Source organism: Chrysemys picta, chromosome 1, assembly GCF_011386835.1.
Source record: "Chrysemys picta bellii isolate R12L10 chromosome 1, ASM1138683v2, whole genome shotgun sequence".
In the NCBI taxonomy this organism is placed as follows: Eukaryota; Metazoa; Chordata; order Testudines; family Emydidae; genus Chrysemys; species Chrysemys picta.
This window is the reverse complement of record NC_088791.1, coordinates 208,619,138-208,645,601: the sequence shown is the minus strand read 5'-3', so window position 1 is coordinate 208,645,601 and position 26,464 is coordinate 208,619,138. Positions and strand designations below refer to the sequence as shown.

The 26,464-nt window shown below is 42.3% G+C and overlaps 1 protein-coding gene across 33 annotated transcripts in view; it reads right to left on the bottom strand.

The window, feature by feature from the left end:
• The window catches only part of DMD (dystrophin), a 2,010,563-nt gene that overhangs the window by 68,948 nt on the left and 1,915,151 nt on the right, over positions 1-26,464 (bottom strand). For 32 of the 33 annotated variants that reach the window (XM_065590838.1, XM_065590858.1, XM_065590878.1 and 29 more), the window contains one exon: positions 6,003-6,077. In XM_065590838.1, coding sequence (XP_065446910.1) covers positions 6,003-6,077 — 75 coding nt within the window. Of the gene's footprint in view, positions 1-6,002; positions 6,078-26,464 lie in introns of those variants that run through there. The other variant, XM_065590929.1, reaches the window with a different exon arrangement.

The following is a 26,464-nucleotide window of genomic DNA, read 5'->3' as shown; positions in this document are numbered from 1 at the left end:
CAATTACTAAAGATGATGGGAGAAATTTCAGGGGGGCCATATTTTAATCAGAATATGCAGTTCTATCAAACTGACTTTTTGTGTCAATTTTTCTTTGTATTCTATATAACAATGTAATACAAAATAAGTCAAAACCAAAATGAAACAATTTTGTCAAAATGAAGTGTTTCAATCAATCTGAAACAATTTTTTCCCCAGAATTTTTCTTTTTGGAGAGCTTTGAAAATTTTGTGTTTTGTTCTGATACAAAATGAAATGAAAATTCAAAATCCTTCAATAAATGGAACTTCTGTTCTTTACACAGTTCTACTTATTACCCGTAATCTCTAACTGCACCTCCCACTAAGATAAAAAGCAGTTCAGTATCAATTGACTGAGGGAAGTATTTTGCCTCTAAGCTTTGAAGGATAACAATTTTGAGTGTTTATGAGACATGATTTTTAAAATGAAATGGGATCATACAAGAAAGCAAGATAGTGAGGGCTAGTTATATTTGCACTCACTGCCATAATGTCTGAGCACCTCACAAATATTAATGAATTTATCTTCACACTACCTCCATGAAATGTGAAAGTATTGTTTTGCCTACTTCACAGATAAGGAAGCAAACCAGACAGACTGAAGGCCAAATTCTGTCACTCTTACTCACATTGAGTTGATTTCAACGGGATAATCACAGAGTATGGTATAATACAGTGTGATTAAGGGTGGAAGAATCTGGCCCTAAGTGAAGGCCATATAGGAATTAGTTGACAGAACTGGGAACTGAACCAAGATCTCCCAAGTTCCAGGTAAGTGCCCTAACCACAAGACCATGCTTCCTCTTTTTGAAAAAGATTTTTAATGAGCTTTGACAAGCAACAATACTTCACAATTTAACAAATTTTAACAGCGAAGCAATAGCTTATTGTCACATTGGCCAAATTCACTTCTGGTGCAACTTAAAATTCCATCAAGGATGAATCTGGCTCTTTGTGTCCTAACAGGACACTACTTTAGCCTTCCAAACTCAGCCACTGAATAATTTGCAAGGAGTTATACAATATGGATGGGATTTTCAGCAGTACCTATGGAATTTCAGAATACAAATCTCATTGAAAAATCAAAGGAACTTGTGCTCCTAAATCCCTTGACATCTGAAAATCTTAGTCTACACGCCTAATATACCCAAATCCTAAAGCAAATAAAGTGTGTATGTAATGGTATATACATGTCTACTGTTATACTAAAAGATTTAGCTTACAGAGTGAATACATTTCAATTTTTGAAATTAGTATTTTTTTTAATATAAAGCATCTTTATTTTGGAGATTGTATTTTATTTATTGACATTTAAAAAATGTAATTCTCCTAAGATGTGTGTCTTGTTCAACAACAGCCTATTTATCAGCCCCATCTCTAAGGGTCATAGAAAGATGCTTTTCTCTAATAACAATTTATTAGCCAAATTGGAAATGCAGCACTGCGTTCACAAAACCTTTAACTTTAGCTTTAGGCTGAATGCACAGTTCCTCTGTGACAACGAATCAATGGTAATTAAATGAACCCCTCAAGCATCTGGGTGGCAGCTTAATTATACATGTGACTACAGATAAACATGGGTCATTCTATTTTGTGAAAGCTTTTAACACTAATAAGTGGCAGCATCTTAAAATCCTTTAACTGTGCTCTTTATTTATCAAACCTTCGGTCTTGTCTTGAAGTCAATGATATATGGGTGTCTAATAACACATCGGGGTGTATGACACCAGACTCTGCTGTAGGACAACTGCTACTCCTCCTGGACTGCCCCCCACAAAGGCATCAGGAGCTTAGTGGGAAAAGTACTGGGGGTCCATTTTCCCTCAGAAATTTAATACTCAGACTCCTCCCAAAATATTGACTCACATGCATGATCATATCCTGAGACGTAACCCCCATAACGTGGCTTAATGCAGTCAACTAAATAGATACAAAAGAGGTGTAAATCAATGTACATGTGTCCACCTAGGGGGTTGCACTGGTTTTAACTCCATCAATTAAAACCCAATGGGTTGCACACTGTGTAGTTTCTGTAGGCGGAGCTCATTGCATACACTCCGGTTTTCCAGTTTTCACAAAAAATCAGTAGGGTCCTGCTCACTGATGCCTAGAATATTCCCTGAAGCTTTGGAATTTTTTGGATGCAGTGTTCAAAAGCCATTGTGTTACATCTTAACAGACAAATAGAGAATTTCCATCAAGTTGAGTGTAAGGCTCAGCCAATTATTTTAGATAAGCTGGCACAGTCTGTGCATTGACCAGCCTCTAGGATATTTGTATCCCAGCCATGGTAAACAATACTTTGGATTTTAAAGAGAGCGACAGAAGTGGGAGTATGTGCTTAAGGCCAACTCACATTCTCCATCAAAGACATGGGCAAGGGGGACCCATCCTGTAAAATGGCACTCATAATCTGAAGCATGGGAAGATCTAAGGACAATGCACGAGAGGCAAGTTTTAGGGAGAAAGTTGACAACTATCTAGTAAGAAAAAGATACTCAGTAGTAATCACATACTGAAATTGAGGAAAACTAAATATGGCCGGTAATTAAAATCATACAGGGATCTCTCAGAATGCAAGGTCATCCCATGAGTAAATCTGATGTTCTCTGTTGATATGTAAGGTTTCAGAGTAGCAGCCATGTTAGTCTGTATCCGCAAAAAGAACAGGAGTACTTGTGGCACCTTAGAGACCAACAAATTTATTAGAGCATAAGCTTTCGTGGACTACAGCCCATCCGATATGCATCCGAAGAAGTGGGCTGTAGTCCACGGAAGCTTATGCTCCAATAAATTTGTTAGTCTCTAAGGTGCCACAAGTACTCCTGTTCTTTTTGTTGATATGTAAGTGATCCTTTAATTTAGTTAGTATATAGAGAGCAAAATAAGATAATTGGTAGAGAAACTGCTGCATATTTTTCTTTTGTTGAATCTCCAGGAGAAAGTTTGTAGAGAAAAGTGAATTTTATTGACATCAGAATGTTCAGATGTGGATTGCACTTAAAAAGGATATATTTTAAAGCAATTCTTTACACAAGAAAATTAACATGCTTTGATGTGATTATCAAAGGGGGATGTACATTTAAAAGCAATGGTGAAATGGTTATATCTAGCGTGTACATAATATGCTGTAATGCTGGGAGGCTGGTGCCACATCTGAGAATATTTCAGGGTAATACCATGTGCAAACATTTCTCAGCACATGAATTTATTTGTGCAGCATCACCATTTTTTCTGCATTTCTCTTTTTAGCCTTAATAAAAAGCTATACTAAACTCATTCTTACACTTAGTTTCCCAAAATCCTGTAAAGGCACAAAACATAAACAGTCTAAGTATAGTTGATTATTTAAAAGCATTTTTATTTTGACATTTGGAAACAGGACATATCTCCAAGTCTCAAGGCCTTCTATGAGGTAAATATAACCTGACTGGGAAATAAAAACAAACCTCAAAAGACAAAGATGTCTTGTATTTTACAGATTTGGTGGATTTGCAGAAAATGAAAACAATCCAAGACTTCTCTCCTTCCCCGCCAAGTTTCAAAGATGAAGTAAAAAGGAAGGAGATGAAAGCAATTACTTCAATTGGAAATTTGAACTCTCTTGTTTATGACTTGATGCCTTGAGATCCAAAATAGTGTTCAATTGCTATTAATGCCAAATTAAAAGAAACAGTAAGAAACTCAATAATAACTTTGCTGCATAATTAAATTTGGTTCACAAATGCTGGTGAAATTGTAAAATAAGAATATTTAATTATGGTGTCTTTGTTCTTTGCAGGAATATTGCTTCTCAAATACTGAGTACAAACATAGTTATCCAGACTCCTCAAACAACTCTCTATGGATAGAAAGTGTGAAGAATGTGCTTAGGTATTTAATGTAGGTGCCACTGCATGTTTGTTAAGACATCTGGATCTCAGAAAATCTTCACTTGCCCTCAAGTAAACACTTATATAAAGACAAACTGTACTATAAACTTGACAGTATGAGAAAGAAGGAATTGTGTGCCAGTATAAACATAATTGTATAGCAGGGCAGTTCTTAAATGTTTATAGAAGAAACAGCTGTCCTGCAATAGCTAGTCTAACAAACTGAGAATTTCTAAAAAATGTGGAAGCAGCAGCACAATATGAGATTAATCCAGTATCTAGTTTTCTTTATTATTTTGAATGGACAGAAGATAAACACAAGAAAAAGCTTTTATAAACACAGAAGTGAAATCCTGGTCCAATTGCAGTAGGAGTTATGCCATTGACATCAATGAAGCCAGGTTCTCACCCAGATAGTTAACATTTCTAAAGTCTAAGAACCTATTTCTGATCACACTTAACAGAGCTTCACAGGTGTGGAATTAGGTAAACAAGATCCAAATCTGGCCCAAAGTATTTTAGGTTCCATATGTTCAGGCACAAAAGTGTCTGTTACACTTATATATTCAAGCTGTCTGGTGAGAATGAGAACCATGCAATTCATAAACAGTTTCTTGAAGTGAATTTCCCATGGGAAATCAACACTTTATTCTGACCCTGTACCATTCTATTTATTCTACATATCTTTCTAGACTCCCCTTTGTATTGGAAAAGCCCAATAATGTTTAGTTCTTATCCCACTCTTGAAACTCTCTATAAAATTTAGTACTGACGCAAAACATAAACCTTAAAAAGTCTATACTATACAAAGATTAAATAAGTTCCAAGTAAGAAGCACAGCAGATTCATGGCTGGACACAACTTATTGGAACATATTTGTAGTTGGTGTTTACATCTTCAGAAGTAGTCTGGCAACTACAAATAGTATATTTTTATTTATTTAAAAAAACCCGAAAAAGATGGGAATGGTATATTGCTATCTTGCACATTTTCAGGGGATGAAATGTGGGAGAGGAATTATATTAAGAATGGATATTTATATTTCTAAGAATTTCGTAACTAATTCTTTATCACTATATTCATATTGGCAAAACATTCCAAATTATAGGAGTTTAGAAACATTGTGTGGGCTTCTAAGGATTTGGCAATTCTTCTCCCATCTTTCATTATGCTGCCAGAATTTTCAGTTACTGTTGAAAGTGTTCATTAATGCAGGACTTTCAAGGATTAACTCTGTGCATTAGTGAAACCCCTCACTTTAACTCATCCCTCCCTCAGCCTCATAGTGAATATGCTTAATGATACTGAGGTTTGACACAGTTCCAAAGAGCATGTGAACACAGATCCCAAGCTGAAACAGAAGAGACAGTAGAAACATGTCTGCAACTATCCCAGAAATTAAACTCTGTCTACAACTAAAAGTGAATGAATAAAGTTAAAATATTACACATGACAGTTTCACATGGCATTTAAAACTGTATACTGTGTGTTTGATTAGTCTAATAAGGAAACTATGACTACATTATTTAATCCATAATAAAGTAGGTAACTAGCCAATGTGAATACACAGACAAGTATGACACAGGGTATGTGTACACTGCAACCAGAGGTGTGATTGCCGCCCCTGTAGGCATACCCACATTAGCTTAAATTTAGCTAGTGTGGCTAAAACTAGCAATGAAGATGTGGTGGTGCAGGTTTCAGTGTGGGTTGTACAAACCCACCCAGGACCCTGGGTTCATACTCATGTTTAAGACTAATGCCAGTATAGAATGATCTAGACATTAACGGAGCTGTAAAGCAGTGGTGAGACGTTCTCAGGCACTATGGTAATATGGGTGGCAAAAATACCTAAATAGGCTAAGATAGGACACATTTAGAAATTGTTAACTTAGGTCAAATTTATACTTTTGTCTTAACTTTGTTTGAGGTAGGTTTGAGTGGTACAAAACACTGGAACATAGTGACGATGATACTAGTTCAAAGTGTTTGTGCAGTGGACAGACTTTTGTTCATGAGATATTTTCTTTTTCTAAAAGTTGCCAAACAGGTTTGCCCTTTTGGCAGAAGAGACTAGAAGGAAGTCTATAAAGCACAGGCATATACTTACAGCAGAGGGCTTTCTGCAGTCTTCGAAGTTTCATGGCAGTTCTGTAAGCCGAGAATCTGACATTGTTCAGGTCAGCTACAAGGGGAAAGTTAAAGAAAGAATCACTGTTTCACCAGAAAAGCATATGGATTCAAAGACCAGGTTATAAATCTAAATCAAGAAAATACCCTCTGGTTTATGTGTGAAAAATTACAGGTATGGGGGGAGAGGGGGAGAAATCTGTTAAAATTAGTTTTCTAATGCAATAATCAATACGATCAATAATTATCAATAGTCATTTAGAAAACAAGCAAAACAGTCATTTAACAGAGTATTGTCTTGCTCTGGGTGCAATGATATTTTGAATTCCATGGCACCTAAAACATCATAATCATCAAAAATTGCATTTCATGTTATTGTAAAGATACCATATCTTCTCAGGTTGTGACCAATTTAAGAGAGTTAAGAATCTCGAATGCCTCCCTCTCCGCTTGATATATGCCCTGTTAGGGCAGCTGGAAGAGAGATTTCTGCACAGATAAAACTGCTAGGCTACTGCTAGTCTCTGCACAGGGGGACCTAACTAACAGGATACAATCCAGTTTTGTAATGTACTGATGTTAGTCAGTTTCACTTAGTGCTGTGTTTAAGAAAGTGTAGGCCATGCTCCAAGATCCAAAAGATTTTTCGCAAGTCTACTCCTCCTTTGATTTATCCAAAGAGGTAGATTTTCAGGTGCTCTTTTGAAGTTGTAATGAGCTGACTGGCTCCTACTATTCAGAGGCAGACAGGAATGAGAGTGGTCAAGAAACATATTATGTAACAAGGCTGTAACAATGCTGTTATTCCAGCTCTATCTTTTAAAGATATAGCATCACGGTTAACAAAACCAAAATATTTGTAATTTCCTACTAAACCTGAACAAAGTTGAAAAACTATTTCTAAAATCAGGACAGCACAGATAAAATCTCTGCTTCTCAGCTGGGCTACAGACCAAATCGGTTACATGGGGGAGGGGGTGTAACAATACTATATTTTACAATCATTAGATAAACCTCTCAGCAACTTGTGATATTGGCAAGGGCTATACAAGGATGATTCAACAGTAGGGTGACCAGATGTCCCGATTTTATAGGGACAGTCCTGATTTTTGGGTCTTTTTCTTATATAGGCTCCTATTATCCCCCCACCCGCTGTCCCGATTTTTCACATTTGCTGTCTGGTCATCCTATTCAACAGTGACATAAAGCTATCTTTGGGGTGAAGCACAGCAGCTATTTAACAGCACAAGGAAGTTTGGAACAAGAAGTGAATAATACCATGTAAAACTAAAACCAAAAGGGGCCATATTAGGCAAATAGAATACAATCACCAAATTGGAAGAAACCTGTGTTAATATCCTTACTCTTAGGAAAGTTGCCATGGAATTATTAATGATCAGATAGTCGTCTTCCGATTCACTTCCTATATACCTACCACCAGTGGCAGTGTAACAGACCATTGTTAAATGGAAACAGAAATATAGACTGAAGGATAGAAACCCTTTCTATCTAATCCTGGCTCTGATCCAATTTGCTGTGTGGTCTTGGGCAAATCATTTAATTTCTCAAATCCAAAATTTTAATTACAGAAGCTTGAGATCTGGATGCAAATATGTGTACACTATGTGACTGTGATGGCAAGAAAAGGTATTTAACAAGTTAACTGCAGCTGCAATCCTGGTAAATCCATCAGCTAACCAGATATAACCGCATTTGCTCCAATCCCTCAGATAGAGACAAGCACCTACAAGATCTCTATCAAGCATTCTTAAAACTACAATACCCACCTGCTGAAGTGAAAAAACAGATTGACAGAGCCAGACGAGTACCCAGAAGTCACCTCCTACAAGACAGGCCCAACAAAGAAAATAACAGAACACCACTAGCTGTCACCTTCAGCCCCCAACTAAAACCTCTCCAGCGCATCAGCAGAGATCTACAACCTATCCTGAAAGATAATCCTTTACTCTCACAGATCTTGGGAGACAGACCTGTCCTCGCTTACTGACAACCCCCCAACCTAAAGCAAATACTCACCAGCAACCACACATCACTGAACAAAAACACTGACCCAGGAACCTATCCTTGTAACAAAGCCCGATGCCAACTCTGTCCACATATCTATTCTAGTGACATCATCATAGGACCTAATCACATCAGCCATACCATCAGGGGTTCGCTCACCTGCACATCTACCAATGTGATATATGCCATCATGTGCCAGCAATGCCCCTCTGCCATGTACATTGGCCAAACCGGACAGTCTCTACGCAAAAGAATTAATGGACACAAATCTGACATCAGGAACCATAATACTCAAAAACCAGTGGGAGAACACTTTAACCTGTCTGGCCATTCAATGACAGACCTGTGGGTGGCTATCTTACAACAGAAAAACTTCAAAAACAGACTCCGACGAGAGACTGCTGAGCTGGAATTGATATGCAAACTAGATACAATCAACTCAGGATTGAATAAGGACTGTGAATGGCTGAGCCATTACAAACATTGAATCTATCTCCCCTTGTAAGTATTCTCACACTTCTTATCAAACTGTCTGTACTGGGCTATCTTGATTATCACTTCAAAAGTTTTTTTCTCTTACTTAATTGGCCTCTCAGAGTTGGTAAGACAACTCCCACCTGTTCATGCTCTCTGTATGTGTGTATATATATCTCCTCAATATATGTTCCACTCTATATGCATCCGAAGAAGTGGGCTGTAGCCCACGAAAGCTTATGCTCTAATAAATTTGTTAGTCCCTAAGGTGCCATAAGTACTCTTGTTCTTTTTGCGGATACAGACTAACACGGCTGCTACTCTGAAACCTGCTAAGTGTGCTACAGCACTCACATTTTTTGTGCAGGCAAAAGGGGCCTATGCTTTTTCAAGATGATGCCCTCAATCTCAATTTCCCCACAGAGACATCATGAGGCCTAATAAGTTAATGTTGGTAAAGTGCTTTGAAGGTGTAAACTGATAAATATGTGCAAAGAGTTACTCCCAAAGTGGAATCTCAGGTCTATATATCCATCCATCTAATCCACTTTAGAATGCTAGAGATGTTTGAGTACCAAAGGGGATATCCCAAATACATAATATATTTTCATTAAGCTATTTTGTGACAGTATTCTGAGGTTTGCTTATTTGATAGATGGTATCTAACTTCTACTTAGGTATGTAAAATGCTCTACCCAAAGCATCTTGCCTTGTAGAGGAAGTTGGCAGCTTTCATCATTGTGTATTTGCTGATTTCCTTCTCGCTACACAATTCCATGCACCTTTCTAATGGCACCTCTCTAATGTATTATTCCTGCCAACTCTAACTCACTATAATACTGACAGGTCCATAGCCCTTAATGTAGTTTGGAATAAACTGTGTATTTAAACAAAGTAACTTAATCTGTCTTGAAGGCAAATTAATAAACATATTCCTTTGCTACGGTACTGAGACTTCAATTTCACTTTGTACACTTGTTGGAAATCTGCACTTCTATTCTGAAAAAAACACCTTGTAATTTTAGGACAAGAAGGGGCAAACGTTCTTTGTTAGAAGTGAGATGGGGAAGAGTGAGTAGTGTGACAAAAACAAGGCTTTGGCTAGCATTTGACCAGAGGACTAAGCAGTCATTAAATGCCAGTTGCACAGGATGATGAAGTTTCTCTGCTCATGATTTACATTTTATATACACATTGCGGTCCTACTGCTGAAGAGTCTATGAAGTCATTTATGTTTTCCATCCATTTTTCTGCAAACACAATACACGCTGTATTTCCATTCACCAAAAGAAATGCTGCTTGCTGAGCATCTGAACCTACAAAGCATAAAATACAGAAATGGAATACAAGTGGTGCTGGTTCAGGGAGAAGCTGTAAACTCTGGAAGGAAGTTAGCTGAACTGGAAAGAACAGTAGTTATTTTGTATCAATATATCAATGTATGATGCTGTGAAACCTTGTTACCCTATTGCTCTGATCTTAACATACCACCTCTATTGCCTCTATTCTATTAGTGGAGGGTTATTTAGAAATTAACGAATAACTGATTTTTCAATTCGCTGGCAGTTCCAAAAACCAAGGGGAAATGGATTTGAGTCGAACCAAACATTTCAAAATATTTAGGTGAACTGAAAAAGTTGACAAAAAATTGTTTTTAGTCATTCCCTTCCCCCCCCCCGGAACTTTTTAAAAATAAAAGCAAAGGAAATATAGGGCTAGAGAGACAAAGCAGCAGCCAGAGGACTCCGATATTGCAGGAGAGTGCCCCATTCGCAGGGTTATGAAATATTCTAGTATAGGTGTCTCAGTCTCTCCTGCTGAAGCTGTTTCACTGTGTTTAAATAATTAAATAATTATTGGAGCAGCAACATGAACTTGGGTAAACATGCCTGTCCTACGAGTGTGCTAACCACCAGGCAAGAGAGGCATTCTCGTTCTGTGCTAATGACTATTCAAGTATTTTACACACTGCAGAGTAGCTCAACAAGAGAGACTGTTAGAAACCCATGCTAGAATAGCCCATAGCCCAGCGGCTAAAATGCTCTCCTCTAGCATAGTATCAGAGGGGTAGCCGTGTTAGTCTGAATCTGTAAAAAGCAACAGAGGGTCCTGTGGCACCTTTAAGACTAACAGAGGTATTGGAGCATAAGCTTTCGTGGGTGAATGCCCTTGCGTCTGATGAAGTGGGCATTCACCCACGAAAGCTTATGCTCCAATACCTCTGTTAGTCTTAAAGGTGCCACAGGACCCTCTGTTGCTTTCCTCTAGCATAGGAGACCCTTCTCAAATCCCTGCTCCACAACAGGCAGAGAGGAGAATTGAACTGTGGTCTCCCACAGTCCATGTGAGCACCCTAACCACCAAGTTAAAGGTTATAAGGGAGCCACTGCCACCACTACCAGCCTCCTGTTCAAGGTCTTGCCTTGCTAATATTCAGTGGGCTATAATACGGAGCTGGAGGATGCTTGATGGTAACAGCCAGGTACTTCGTTTTATCTGAATTCATAACCAGACCAGCGTATACTGCTTCTTGCCCAACCAGACTGGCCATCAGCTGCAGGGATTCACCGAAGCCAACAAGACCAAGCCATCTGCATATTCAAGATCTGAAAGCAGAATGGCATTCAGCTCAATGCTCAGACAACAGCTGCTATTCAAACAACAAAAGATTAGGTGGCTTCACAGGGTAGTTTATTGGCACTTTACAACTGGAGGACTAGAGTTCAAATTCCAAGTTAGATCATAGGGGGAAAACGTGCTCCTTTGAGATGATGTGTTTGCTGCTTCTTGCACAACAAAGGTAGCTAGACCTGTCAGTTAGCAGAAACCTGCATGTGCTTGGCAGCTTTCTCCAGACATGTCTGGCCCTATTCAGAGGCTATTGTGTACCTTACAGCTCCTCTTTCTTTATCATAGTCTTTATCTCCGGGATTTCCAGCAGTGATTTTCTTTTATCTTCTATCCTTTCTCTACCTTTTTTCTCTTCTCTTTTGGAGAAATTCCTGTAGCTGTTTTTCCTCGCTTGGGGCTCTGCTGCAACTGGAGAATCACTGCATAGAGGAACAGCCAGAGTGCCCCTCCTCCCCCCAATCACCTTCCTCCATGGGACCAAAATGCCCTTGCCTCTAGAAGCTGATCCAGTTTAACAAAGCTCCAAGCTTGAAAAGAAGAAAGTTAGGGGAGCAGTCTTGCCTCCTTAAATAGCTTCAGCACTGGCAGCAGTGGAAGTAACTGACAGCAGGCATAGTAAGGCAACAAAACATATTCCTCAGCTGGTGGTTAACTCAAGCATCAGTGAGTGCACTGTGTGTGTGTGGAGAGGGGAACTGGAGCAGCAATCTACCAAGAAACGACTAAGAGGAGATGTGATAGAAATCTATAAAATTGTGACTGGCAGGGCTGGCTCTAGGCACCAGCAAACCAAGCATGTGCTTCGGGTGACACAATTTCAGGGGCAGCATTCCGGACACATTTTTTTTTTTTTTGCTTCGGCAGTTGTGCTCCCGGAGGTTTGGGGCGGCAAAAAACCTAGAGCCAGCCCTGGTGACTGGTGTGGAGAATATGAATAAGACAGAACTAGGGGGTCACCCAATGAAATTAATAGGCAGCAGGTTTGAAACAAACAAAAGGAAGTACTTCTTCACACAACAAACAGTCAACCTGTGGAACTTGTTGCCAGGGGATGTTGAGAAGGCCATAAGTGGCTTCAAAAAAGAATTAGATAAGTTCATGGAGGATAGGCCCATCAATAGCCTTAAGTCAAGATGGTCAAGGATGCAAGCCTGTGCTCTGGGTGTCCCTAGCCTCGGTTTGCCAGAAGCTGGGAATGGGTGACAGGGGATAGATCACTAGCTGATTGCCTGTTCTGTTTATTCCCTCTGAAGCATCTGGTACCGGCTACTGCCAGAAGACAGGATAGCAGGCTAGATGAACCATTGATCTGACCCAGTATGGCTGTTCTTATGTTCAAGGGGTTAAGATCATCACTAATGCAAATAAATACACTTCTAAGGGCATGTCAGAGCAGAGTCTTCTTAGGGCTAGTCTACACTGGCAACACTAAAGCACTGCTACGGCAGCGCTTTAATGTACCTTGTGTGGTCACAGCACAGCGCTCTAAAAAACCCCACCTCCACAAAGGGCGTGGCTCCCAGCGCTGGGGCACTGTTTACACTAGCGCTTTACAGCGCTGAAACATGCTGTGTTCAGGGGGGTGTTTTTTCACACCCTGAGTGAGAAAGTTGCAGTGCTGTAAATTGCCAGTGTAGACAAGCCCTTACTCTAAGGGCAAGTCTTCCTACTCAGAAAAAAGGGCCAAACACTCATCTAACTGTAGTATGGATCATCCATAGCTCTTGTCCTCTTCCCAGATATTCTCCCTATGATTTTGGTCATAAAGGAGAAAAGCCTTTTCACCCAAAGAGTCCATTAAAGGTCACCCGCTGAATGTCTTTTACCTGAAAACAGATAGGAAAACTAAGGAGGTAAGTAAAAAAAAAAATGAACACTATAAATTATCTGAATCATGGGTGCCTGGAGGCTGAACAAGGCCAAACCCAAAAGAAATGGACTCTGACTACTCCAATGATATATCATCAGATTCCTTATCTCTCAAGAGGGTAACTTTCAGACTCCAGGCAATCCTAAAAGTGAGAAACAGTTACTTGAGAACATCTTTTCCCCCCAAGTATACCGCAACACTGGTGACAAGGGTTACCTAGTGTCTTGGAATGAAGCAGACTGAAGAAAAGAACTTTCAGGAATCACTAAAAAGCATATTTCCATCCAAGAGGGAAAAGGAATCAGGATTCGCTGTCCATACATCCAGAAACAACAATTTGCAGTTCAGAGGGGGATAAATCTTCTCCAAGGGAGATGCATTCATAGCATGATTATGTTACAGAAGCATAGGTGCTAACTCTGTGGGTGCTCTGGGGCTGGAGCACCCATGGGGGAAAAAAATGGTGGGTGCTCAGCAGCAACCAGCCACCCGCTGATCAGCTCCTCCCCCCAGCGCCTCCTGCCCACCACTGATCAGCTGTTTGGCACTGGGGGAAAGGGCAGAGCAGGGCAGGAAGAGACAGGGAGGAGTGGAGTCTCAGGGAGGGGGCTCTGTAATCCTTGCAAGTTTCCACCTCAGCTTTACTGTTCAGCTGAAGCTTTCCCTTGCCTAGCTAAAAGAATTCAAGAAGCTGTTGATGAAGGTTAAATGATCCCTGGCAAAAAATATTAAATATGACTTCAATAACTTCTTCCTGTGCTTCACACTCTATCACAGGTGCCATATGATTCTCCATCAGCTCCATGGCAACTAATGCAGTAGCCAGATTCCCAGATCAAATGTCTTCCTACAGGTTCGGTAACTGACTACAAGTTATGCAACAAAAAGTGGTGCTCCTTTCATACGTAAAACTTTAATCAAAGGAATTCCAGACCCTCTAGAAGAAGATATGGACAACACAAATATCAGATAAGGAAGACCCTAAAGCATCAAGCAATTTGCATGCCTATATGCTAGTGACCAAGAACTACTACCCAATTAGTGGATATCCTATGTGGGATATCCTGCTCTAGAGGGTCCTTGGAATTACAAAATATGCAGTCAAATTAGCAAAATTCAGAATAAATTCATCTTATTTTTCTCTGCCTCTATGTTTTCAATTTTTTGTACTGAAAACACGCAAATTAATTGTATAAATTGCCATATGATAAGCTGGAGCTTTTCATACCCAGCAAAGTAGAGGTAATGGTATGGAAGTATGGAATAAACACATAAAATAGGTGTTTCTGGTAAAATAATCTTGAGTGAAACAGCTAAATATTAACATGTAAATGATTATCATTAGGTTTTGGAATCAATACCCTATTGAGACGAGTGGGAACGTGCACGCCTCCTTTAGAGTTAACTGTTTCTGGCTATACCTTTGCAACCATAAAGGCTAGAAATACAATTTTTTTTAAAACGAAAGCTTAGATTCTGTAGCACAATTCTGCTACCAACTCTACTTCAGCAGTCATAAAACACATGGGAATCAATCTCTAACTTGAAAAAGTTGAGCTGCACTACCAGCCGCATCTTCAATGCATTTGCAATCTTGTTGCTTCTACCGTAACTTTTCACCTGCAATAACAACATACAACAGCATGAGTTTGAGTGAATCCTTTTGGCAGTGGATGGTCAGCTGAAGGTCTTTTATTTGCAAGGTGACTAGCATTGAAAATTTGAGCCACCTCCTTGAATTAACAGTAACAAAATAGCGTCAAGACACAGCCTAAGAAAGGCAGAAATTGGCCTCTCAAGAAGACTATTAAAAATCCATTTTTTTTTCAGGTTTAACTGCAGTTTTCATTTATGGATTTGAGGGAGGGTGGGAAAATTCTTTTGGTTCAATGCTAAAACCCAGATTCCTTACATACATATACCTTATTGTATGGAGCGGTAAGCAAAGAAAAACATGTAATTTTAAAAAAAAGAAAGATGACAAAGAATGATTCCAATAACAGATGAAATGCCTGACAGGGAGGAATGTTTCACATCTATGGTCTGGACACTATATCCCGGTGAAAATGTTACATAACTGCTTTTCAAAGTCTTTCTTGAAAAGACCAGTCATTCAACAGTTGCCCCAGCCGTTAAAGAGTGCTGAATGACTGGGATGTTTCATTCAATAATGTACTGTCCTCTGACACAGACTAAGCTGCCTATATGATTAAATGTTTCTGGGATGGTCCAAGCTCTCTCCTGCCAAATGCTGCTCATATAACAAGCTTGGCAGACATTAAAAAAATCTAATTAGAGAGTCACTCAGGAAGCCATTTCAACTTGGGAACCACTGTGTTCTTTAGTTTAAAAGAATGTATATATTTTAAGTTAGTCACAATAAAGCTCATCGACAAAATGCAAGTGTCCTTCCTGAAGGACAACAAAACATTACAGTGCCATGTGATCCTGCGGGTATTCAGTGAAATTCCCAGTCCCTGCCTATTATGTAAAAGAAAACAAAAAACAGGAATTTAAATGCTTCAGGTGATAATTAATAAATGGAACAAGTTAGCAATTAACTTGTTTTAGTGCAGAAGCTAAATTCCATGCTGTCAGATCCTCAAACATGACCTGCAATGGTAAACACCAATTGTTTCACCTTCCTTGCCCCTTTTTGGGGGTGGGAGAAGAAAAAGAACCACATTTGAAAAACTGGAAATCTTGGACAATGCCTATGACCTTCTCAAAGAGCTGTGCATAGATACCATGCACTATTTAGGCTACCTTGACGAAAAAGGTGACAATATTTTCTCCAACAATTCCTAGCTAACAGAATTTATAACTGTTTGTATTATATTACAATCTCACTCCCAGCCAATCAACATTCAGGTTTCACCAGACTGTTAAAGTGTTTTTGTTTTGCTCAAGTTTGGTCTCACATAGCCTTCAAAATGGTGGGGATTGCCAGATCAGCTGGTAAAGTTAGGCTGTGTCTATACTACACATCTTACAACAGCACACAGCTGTGCCGCAGCAGCCACGCTACTGTAGGGTAAGCGATGTAGTCGCTCTTTGTTGCCAGGAAAGAGCTCTCCTGCCGACAAAATAAAACCACCCCCAACAAGGGGCAGTAGCTTCATTGCCAGGAGAGTGTCTCCCTCTGACGAAGCACTGTCCACACTGGTGCTTTTCGTTGTTAAAACTTTTCTGGTTCAGGAGGGTGTTTTTTCACATCCCTGAGCAACAAAAGTTTTAACGACGAAAGCTCAGTGTAGACATAGCCTTATATTTCCTCCTGGTGAAACATTCCTTATATAAAACCATTGAGGGGAGGGTATTCTCTCCTTAAAAAGGTTATAAAAAAAATGCAGCCAAGGTTAATGGTACACAGAAAAGAAATGAGACAGGCACATTGTTTAGCAGTCTGAGTTTGAGTGGAAGTCTGTAACTCTTGAGTTCTAATCATAGTTGACTAGGGTTACCATACGTCCGGATTTTCCCGGACATCTCCGGCTTTTTGGGCTTCAAATCCCCGTCCGGGGGGAAATCCCAAAAAGCCAGACATGTCCGGGAAAATCAGGACATGCGGGGCTGGCGGTGCTGGGCAGGGGGCCGGGGCCGGGCTGGCGGTGCTGAGCCGGGGGTCGGCGGTGCTGGGCCGAGGCCTGGGGGCCAGGGCCGGGCCGGCGGTGCTCGGCCGGGGGCTGGCCCGGGGCCGGCACCCCAGGGCCCGAGCCGACCCAGGCTGGAGACGCCGGGGGGGCCAGACTGGGCTGCGCCTCCTCCCCCCACCCCCGCCCTTACCTGCTTCAGGCTTCCTGCAAATCAAATGTTCGCGGGAAGCAGGGGAGGGGGCAGAGTTGGGGCGGGGACTTTGGGAAAGGGGTGGAGTTGGGGCGGGGACATGGGTGGGGCTGGGGGCGGGGCCCCGTGGAGTGTCCTCTTTTTGGACACTCAAAATATGGTAACCCTATAGCTGACACAATTTCCTTCTGTGCTTTGAAGATGACAAGGGATAATATCATTATTAATAAAAGGGAAGTTAGTTACTTTATTGTGACTAGAATTCTTTGAGATGTGTGGTCCCTATCAGTATTCCACTGTGGGTATGCATATGCTGCACGTACCTGAGACCAGGGAATTCTTGCAAATTGTGTCAGTTGGTCCCTGCTCTCCTTGTGTGCTGTGCTCAGGACACAAGGTGTAATGCAGACCAACTGCCTCTCCAGTTCCTTCTCTACCATGAATCCAGTCATGACTCAAAGCAGAGGGGAAGGAGGGCGAGCAGAGGAATACAGATAAGAACCACATATCTTGAACAACTCCAGTTACAATAAGGTAAGTAACTTCACTTTGTTCAAGTGTTGTCCCAATGTTATTCCACTGTGGGTGACTGACAAGCAGTACTCAGAAAGAAGGCGGTATTGGGGTGGAGGCGGTATAAATGCTCATAGAATTGCTGTCCCACAGGATGTGTCAGTGGAGAAGGTTTGGACCAAGGCATAATGTCCAATGTCTTGTGGATAGAACTCCATGTAGTTGCTTTGCAAGTATGAAGCAGGGTACTTATAAAGCAATGCTACTGAGGCTGCCTGTGCTTTTGTGGAGTGAGCTCTTACCCAATGTGGGGAAGGAAAATGTGTCAACTGATAAAGTAGGTGTGACATTATCTAATTAAAATATGACAACATAAATAATTGGTGCAACCACTATTATATATTTGCAACGAATCTGGCACAAAATGTGGCATGTAAGATATCTATGAAAAGGTTATGACTATGCTATCTGTATGCATGTCTCATTTTTGTATTTGAAATTATGAATATTGGCTCTATACCTTGATTTCAAATGTTTGCTCCTGGGGTAATGCCCACAAGGTAGCTAGCCAACACATCTTGGAGAGACTATTCAAATTGAGTGGCCCATCAAAAATAACATTTAACTGACAATGGACCATGGGAAATGCCCATCTACACTTAACGAATTTCCTGCTGTGACTAGGCGAAACGTATGGACATGTGACTTGCCCATGTGATTCCAAACTCCATCTTGTTGCTGTAATTTTCCACAGTAAGAACAACGGGATTCCCTCCACATGGCTGAAGCTATAAAAGGTTCTGAAAACACCTCCATTTTTCCTCTTTCTTGCCCAAACCTCTGGAATAAACTAATGGGAGCATTCTAACCAAGGGACTGAGGTCCTTCCAATGATTTGGAAGCAACCAGAGACTTTACTTAAGCCAGCAGTTTATTCCATCACTACTACAAGCCTGAACTAAGAACTTCGCAATTACTGTATGTATTTGATTCCTTTAGCCAATTTTAACTCTCATCTTTCTTTCTTTTTATGAATAAGCCTTTAGATTTTAGATATTAAAGAACTGGCATACTGACCTAGGTGTGTGGCTAGTCCAAGGGTGGGCAAACTTTCTGGCCCGAGGGCCACATCTGCGTATGGAAATTGTATGGCGGGCCATGAATGCTCATGAAATTGGAGGTTGGGGTGCAGGAGGGAGTGAGAGCCCTGGCTGAGGTGCGGGCTCTGGGGTGGGGCCGGAGGGGGCTCCAGACTGGGACAGGGAGTTGGGGTACCGAGGGGGGGGGTGTGGGCTCTGGGTGGGGGTGGGGCTGGGGCACGGGAGGGAGTCAGGGGTGCAAGCTCAGGGCAGCACTTACCTCAAGCAGCTCCCAGAAGCAGCAGCATGTTCCCCCTCCGGTTCCTACACGGAGGCACGGCTGGGCAGCTTTGCACACTGCCCTGTCCACAGGCGCTGCCCTGCAGCTCCCACTGGCCGCAGTTCCTGGCCAATGAGACCTGCGGGGGCAGCGCTTGGGGCAGGGGCAGTGTGTGGAGCCCCCTGGCTGCCCCTACATGTAGGAGCTGGAGGGGGGACATGCCGCTGCTTCCGGGAGCCATGCGGTGTGGGGCAAGCCCCTGACCCCACTCCATGATGAGAGCTCGAGGGCCAGATTAAAATGTCTGGAGGGCTGGATGCGGCCCCTGGGCCGTAGTTTGCCCACCCCTGAGCTAGTCCTTTGGGATCAGAAGAACCTTTCATTTGATGAGACTGGTTGTAAAGAACTACTCATCTCTGAATCCAGTGTTTTTGGTGGGGATATAAGAACTGGAATGCCCAAGGAAACTGCTTTTATGACTTCTTGTTAGCCAATGTGGTGAAACAGGAGTTTACTTTTGTGGCTGGTATGGTATATCTTATGGGAGAATAACCACCAGTTTTGGGTTGTGTTTGCCCTATTTCTCAGCAGTTTGTCCTGAATTTGGCATCCTCAGCTGTTACCCACTGAGGCATGGTTACAGTAGGATACAGCCAGAGATCCACTTGGAGATTCTCTATGAGGATATAGCTTCCCCTCATACTCTTTCCACTATGACAACGAAGAGTCTAAGTGACTTTCCGATCTATTTTGTTCTCTGCAGGTAAAATGCCAATGCTCATCTCAGGTTGAGGGAAATGAAGTCTCTTCTCCTTGCTAAAGGCACGGGGCTTCAGGAAAAACACAGGTAAGTAAACTGACTGGTTTATGTAAAATTCTGAAAGTATCTTAGGGGTGAATTTGGGGTGTAGTCATAGCAAGATTTGTCCTTCTGGAATACTGCATTTGGTGCACTGGCCACTGGGCCCCCAAGTTCACCCTCCTTTCTGGCTGAAATGACAGCAACAAGGAAAAGTGAGACATTGAACATGTAGCCAGCAATTCAAAGGGAGGTGTAGTGAGAGTCAAAAGTATTAAATTAAGATCCCAGTGAGGGTCTGGTTTTGTTACGGATGGAAAGGTTCTTATCAAGTCTGTTAGGAACCTGGTCATTACCAGGTGGGTTAATGATAAAAAAGCTGTCTGTTGGCAGATGAGACATGAACCTATAGCGAGCTGAGGGAGAGGCCAGTCATCTTGAGATAAGGAGACAGTCCAAAATAGAGGGAATATTTGCTGTCTCTGGCAAAATATGGTTTTGCTGGACCCAGACAGAGAAATTTTCCACTTGGCTAGGTAACATTTCCTGGTGGAGTCCTTTCTGCTATTGAGAATGACTTGCTCATCTTCCAGGCAACAATGTTCTAGGTTTGACACCCATCCAAATACCAAGCCATGAGAAGAAGAGAATTTAGGTGGGGATGCTTGACCTTGCATTCTCCTGAGTCAAGAGATTCAGGAACATTGAATGCGGATAGTTGATGGGGTTAACATTTGTAGAAGACTTGGGAACTAATGGGCCATTTGGGAGGTCAGAGAATCTGAGCCCCACCTCCAAGGTTTCCAAGATTCCACCCACTCTGTGAAACAATGTCTCATGACAAAAGACCAAGGCCTGAACCTCAGAGAGATGCCATCAGAACCCCCCATCAGGGGGAGTCGAATGCAGTGGAGAACATTGATGAGTTCATCTACCTAGCAGTCACATCAATGGAATAATTGTTTTTCAGCTCCTGAGCATTCCATCAAAATTGCCTTTTGGCTGGGGATGAGACTGGGTAGCTATAGTTGAAGTGGAAGGAATGCAGCTTGTAAGAGCACTGCTGGTAGAAAGGTTGTGGTAAAGGCCTACGTTTGTCAGGCTGCTTACTGTATTTCCTCTTTGGAGCCGGAGTACTCAGGGAGCAGAGGATTGCCCTAGAGTCTTTTAGTGAGTGCAAAGAGTTGTCCATCTTATGGTTGAGAAGGTCAAGCCCTCCATGGTATTTTGGATCTCCCTGAAAAGAGCAGCCACAATTCCTGGATCATCACTATAGCAGTCGCCATTGACCTTGATGTCATATTGGCTGCCTCAATCACAGCTTTTAACCAGGTTCTGGCCACTACCTAGCCTTCGTCAATGAGTTCTTAATATTGAGACCTGTCCTCCTGGGGTAATTTGTCTTTCAAGTCCAGGAACTTTGAATAATTCAGAAAACTGAAAACTATTAGGAGAGCCTGATAGTTTGATATTCTAAATTAGAGGCTGGTTTATGTAAACACGTTCCTCCCCATAACATGCAAATGTTTGGCTTCCTTATCTGCAGAGATGGCCCTTTGGTGTCACCTGGATCTTTCTGATGCTGCTGGAACAACCAGAGAATTAGCGGCAGAATGGGTGAACAAGCGCTTTGCTCCCTTTGCTGGGACAAAAGTACAGTTTTTCTGCCCCCTTGAAGGTATGGGCACATATTGCCAGCATATGCCTTACTGCCCTTGCTGGTTCCAGTATGGCTCCATTCACTGGGAGTGCTAGTTGGCTAGATCACATGGGTTGTAGGACATTCAGGAGCTTGGGAGCTCTTCTGCTCCTCTCTGTAGCAGCTCCTGGAATTGCCTGTGGTCATCTGGAGATGGCAAGGCTGAAGCAACCGCCTCATCGGGTGAGGAAGATGACACACATGGTGGTACAAGCAGATCTGGTTGTTCTTCTTCTACAGACTTAGGGGGAAGTTCTGTTGACCTCTTGTGGGGTTGGAGGGTACTTTAGGTACCATGGGTCCAATTAAGGCCAGTATAAGGGGGTTGAAAATATGTTGCAGTGATCGCCCCGGCATTGGGTACCACCAGTCCTTCGGAGAAGGCTGCTGCTTGAGTGAATGAGGCCGGTTCTTTATCCCCTCTCTGGCCTGACCTCCCTAGGCAGAAGTGAAGGTAATTCCACAAGTATATCTGTCTCTCCTGATGATGAAAAAGTCGGATCCAGCTCCATCTACAGTGCTGTCAGTACAGCTGATGGAAAGCTATGGCTACTGGCTGGGCTAAGAGATGGAATTCCGGAATCCCTTGCTCCTCGTGGTGTTAGAATCTCCCTGGTGAGAATTAGTTTCGATAACATGAGAGATTGTAGATTTTGGAGGGTGAAGATATACTCTAGAGCAGTGGTTCTCAAACTGTGGGTCACGACCCCATTGTAATGGGGTCGCCAGGGCTGGCGTTAGGCTTGCTGGAGCCCATAGCTAAAGCCCGAGCCCACTGCCCGAGGCCAAAGTCAAAGCTCAAGCTCCACCATCTGGGGCTGAAGCCCAAGCGCTTCAGCCCTGGGTGACAGAGTTTGGGCTCCCTCCCACATCCCCACCCAGGGTGGTGTGGCTTGGGCTTTGCCCCGCCCTGCCAGGGGTGGCAGGGCTCGGGCGGGCTCAGGTCTCCACTCCTAGAGTCCTGTAGTAAATTTTTGTTGTCAGAAAGGGGTCACAGTGCAATGAAGTTTGAGAATCCCTGCTCTAGAGTGGTGAGAGTCACCAGCCCCTCTGTAAGTTGCATCTTGTTGCTTTATACCTCTGGAGGCAGTATGAGAAAACTTTTAGTAGCTGGTGATTCTCTATGGGAATGAGATAGTAGAGTCGATGAATGAATCTCCGACCAAGTGATTTTTGTCAGTCCCGACAGTTCTCGGTTCTTTGGTTCCCAGTGCTACATCTTAGTCAGTACCATAGTTGGTGTGGAGGCTGGTATGGTAGGAGCCTTGCATCTTCTCATGTACCTTCTAATCGTGACCAGGAAGCTTGGAGGTTGGGGGGAGGCTATGTTCTTGTAGCCTGGACACAAAGACTTGCCCGACTTGGACGGTCGGGGAGGGATCCCTCCTCTTAGATCTAGGAAGGAATCTGTTTTTATGCTTATGAGAGTGTCCCCTACTCTTGTGAGAAGGCCTAGATGAAGGGTCCTTAGTCCTGCTTTTTCCTGCTCCTGAGTCAAACACTGTGATAGGAGGTGAACTCCTTGATGACTCTGGCCAATGTACAAGGGGCAGGTCTCTCGAGCCCAGCTCTAACGGGGGCCTCAGCACTCCACAAGATACTTCTGAAGCCAGATTCTTGTGCTTGCTGCAGTTGGCTGGGGAAAGAGCAACAGATATTGCATTTAACAGAGATGTGCGCTTCTCCAAGGCAGTACAGGCAGCACTATTGGTCGTCACTGACTGAAAAGGAGAGGGGACAGGAGATGCAGTTTTTGAAGCCTAGTATCCAGTGCATAATCTAAGTCCTGAAATGGGAGACTGGGAGGCTTAACCCGAGAGGAAATTCTAACTAATGACTAGCTAAAACTTGTAAAACTATTATCAATACTAACAATAAAACTCAGAGTTATACAAGGCTTTGAAATATTTACAGGAAGAAGAGAGAGGATCAGCTCTGCATACTGGAGGGTTCCAACTTAGAAGAAACTGGAGAGGCAGTTGCCCCTTATATTATTGGTGCAGAGCACCAGGAGAGCAAGGGCACAGGTGGGAACCAACCGACAATGCCTGCACATGCATATCCCACAGTGGAACACACACTGGGATCAGCACTTGAACAATAAGAAAGAGAGCATGCGAGAGAGAGTGCAAGGCACTCACATTAAATGATACAAACACCATGCTAGGTCTCCCCCACTTTGTGCAAAAAGTTATAATCATTAGTTTATAGACCCTCATAGCAAATTAATCAGGAATTCAAGGATATGCACGGATACTACCATGATCAGTTCCACAGACATGCCTATAACTAAATAAAAACAGATATTGTGGCTATGTGATTCCAAACTGTGTGGTTATAAAACCTATTTTTGAATGCCAAAGAAGAGAGCTTTCAGAAGGGAAGCATTTGCCCCCCCAAACTAAACTATTATACTCCATTTCAAGCATTCCCAGGAATCAAACAGGACACTTCTCGCAGAGGAGAAATAGCATTTACTCTCTCTGCAGCTTTCTCCATCACTAGATCTGACTAGCATGGAAGCTCTTTGAGAATCCCACAAAAAGTCTTATTTTTTTGAGGGAGAGCTAATTTAACTATCCAGATTATAAGCACCTTGATAATGACATCAAAGCATAAGCAACATTTTTTGAAGCTCTTATTAATTTTTAAAGCTCATATTCAATTCTAATTGGATTTCAGAGGAAAATAAGTTGCTTGATTTTTATGATGGGCACATCTTATAAAAATGATGAGTCCTTTTGGCACCTTAGAGACTAACAAATTTATTTGGGCATAAGCTTTCGTGGGCTAGAACCCACTTCATCAGATGCATGGAGTGGAAAAGACAGGAGCAGATATAAATGCAGACATGGAAATCAATATGCCAAATATGAAGAAAATCTGAAGGAAAAATAAGTCTACATGTAAAATTTACTAGTGTAATAAGAGTCTATGCAAATTCTTTGTGGGGGAAAAGGGGAATTCAGGTGAAAACCAGCACCCAGTAGCAAGGGCTATGAGTGCTTTTTATCCTCTTGTATCATTTTACCTTGGTTTAACAGTAAAAAACCCCAAGAGATAAACAGATGCATATGTCAACATTCCTGACTGCATCCTGCTGCTGCAATTACTGTTTACAGAGACACTAATGTATCTCGAGGTAACTCATACCCTCATTACATGGGAATGTTGGAGGAGGGAGATACTTGTGAGCATAACATTAAGACACAAAAGGGCAAGTTTTACTTGGCCATTATTACAAAGTACAGGTGCATGCATTTTTAGGCATGAGTTTAAAAGGAACAAATGATACGGCTAGATTCTTGCTGGAACGTATCAAAGAAGACTACGCCAGGCTGGAGAAGACATTTAAGGAAATCAAGGCTCAGGTGATCTTCAGTGGGATTCTGCCTATTCCTAGAGAAAGGCAACAAAGGTGTGACAAGATTATGATGATCAACAGATGGCTCAGGCAGTGGTGCTATAAGGAGGGCTTTGGGATGTATGGCTATTGGGAGGCATTCATGAACAGAGGCCTGTTCTCTCGGGATGGACTTCACCTGAGCAGGGAGGGAAATAGACTTCTAGGATGGAGGCTGGCACAACTGATTAAGAGATCTTTAAACTAGGAATTTGGGGGGAGATGGTTGGGAGATGTCCAGGTAATCTCCACACTGGATTTTAACATTGGAGAGGGAAGTAAATGAAGTAAGAAAGGATACAGCTGTGGGTAGGAGAATAAACATAAGGAGGAAGGGTAGTGTAGATACTAGTCAAACAGGTGATACTGGCGATAGAATGTCTGTGCCTAATCAGGTAAACAATGAGAGCGAAGCCAAACAGCAAAAATTAAGATGTTTGTACACCAATGCAAGGAGCCTAGGTAACAAAATGGAAGAACTAGAGTTACTGGTGCAGGAAGTGAAACCAGATATTATAGGGATAACAGAAACATGGTGGAATAGTAGTCATGACTGGAGTACAGGTATTGAAGGGTATGTGCTGTTTAGGAAAGACAGAAATAAAGGCAAAGGTGGTGGAGTAGCATTGTATATCAGTGATGAGGTAGACTGTAAAGAAATAAGAAGTGATGGAATGGATAAGACAGAGTCTGTCTGGGCAAAATCACATTGTGGGAGAAAGCTTGGGGTGTGCTATAGAGCACTGGGATCTGATTTGGATATGGATAGAGACCTCTTTAATGTTTTTAATGTAGTAAATATTAATGGGAATTGTGTGATCATGGGAGTCCTTAACTTCCCAGATATAGACTGGAGGACAAGTGCTAGTAATAATAATAGGGCTCAGATTTTCCTAGATGTGATAGCTGATGGATTCCTTCAGAAACTAGTTGCTGAACCAACAAGAGGGGATACCATTTTAGATTTGGTTTGGTGAGTAGTGAGGACCTCATAGAATTAATGGTTGTAGGGGACAACCTTGGTTCGAGCGATCATGATCTAATTCAGTTCAATCTAAATGGAAGGATAAACAAAAATAGATTTCAAAAGGGCTAACTTTAAAAGATTAAGGAAATTAGTTAGGGAAGTGGATTGGACTGAAGAACTTGTGGATCTAAAGCCAGAGGAGGCCCGGAATTACTTCAAGTCAAAGTTGCAGAAACTATCAGAAGCCTGCAACCCAAGAAAGGGGAAAAAATTCATAGGTAGGAGTTGTAGACCAAGCTGGATGAGCAAGCATCTCAGAGAGGTGTGACGAACTGGGACTGTTCTTACTGTGGTGTGTGAATGCTGACAGGGGAGTGTGACTAGGATGGTCTGCATCGGGGGATGGGAGCCGGCCCAAGGGAACATACCTGAGCTTGTAACATGAGAACCCAGGAGGGGGTTGGAGGTCAGATGACTCCGGGGCCCGGAAACTGAACAAAGGCTGTGGGAGGGGTCGCTGAAGGCAGAGTGCTGGAAGCAGGCTGGAAGGAGGCTGGAGAGATGGCTGGGAGGGAGAGATGGCTCTGACCCCCCAAGGGGGGTGGGCTGGCATGCCCTGGGACCCCAAGCTGGACCTAACTGAGGGGGGCCCTGTTGTCTGTGCCTGCAAGACCTGTCTTGGACTGTATTCCTGTCATCCAAATAAACCTTCTGCTTTACTGGCTGGCTGAGAGTCATGGTGAATCGCAGGAAGCCGGGGGTGCAGGGCCCTGAGTCCCCCAATACTCCGTGACAAGAGGTGATTAAGAAAAAGCAGAAAGCCTACAAGGAGTAGAAGATGGGAGAGATCAGCAAGGAAAGCTACCTTATTGAGGTCAGAACATGTGGGGATAAAGTGAGAAAGGCCAAAAATCAC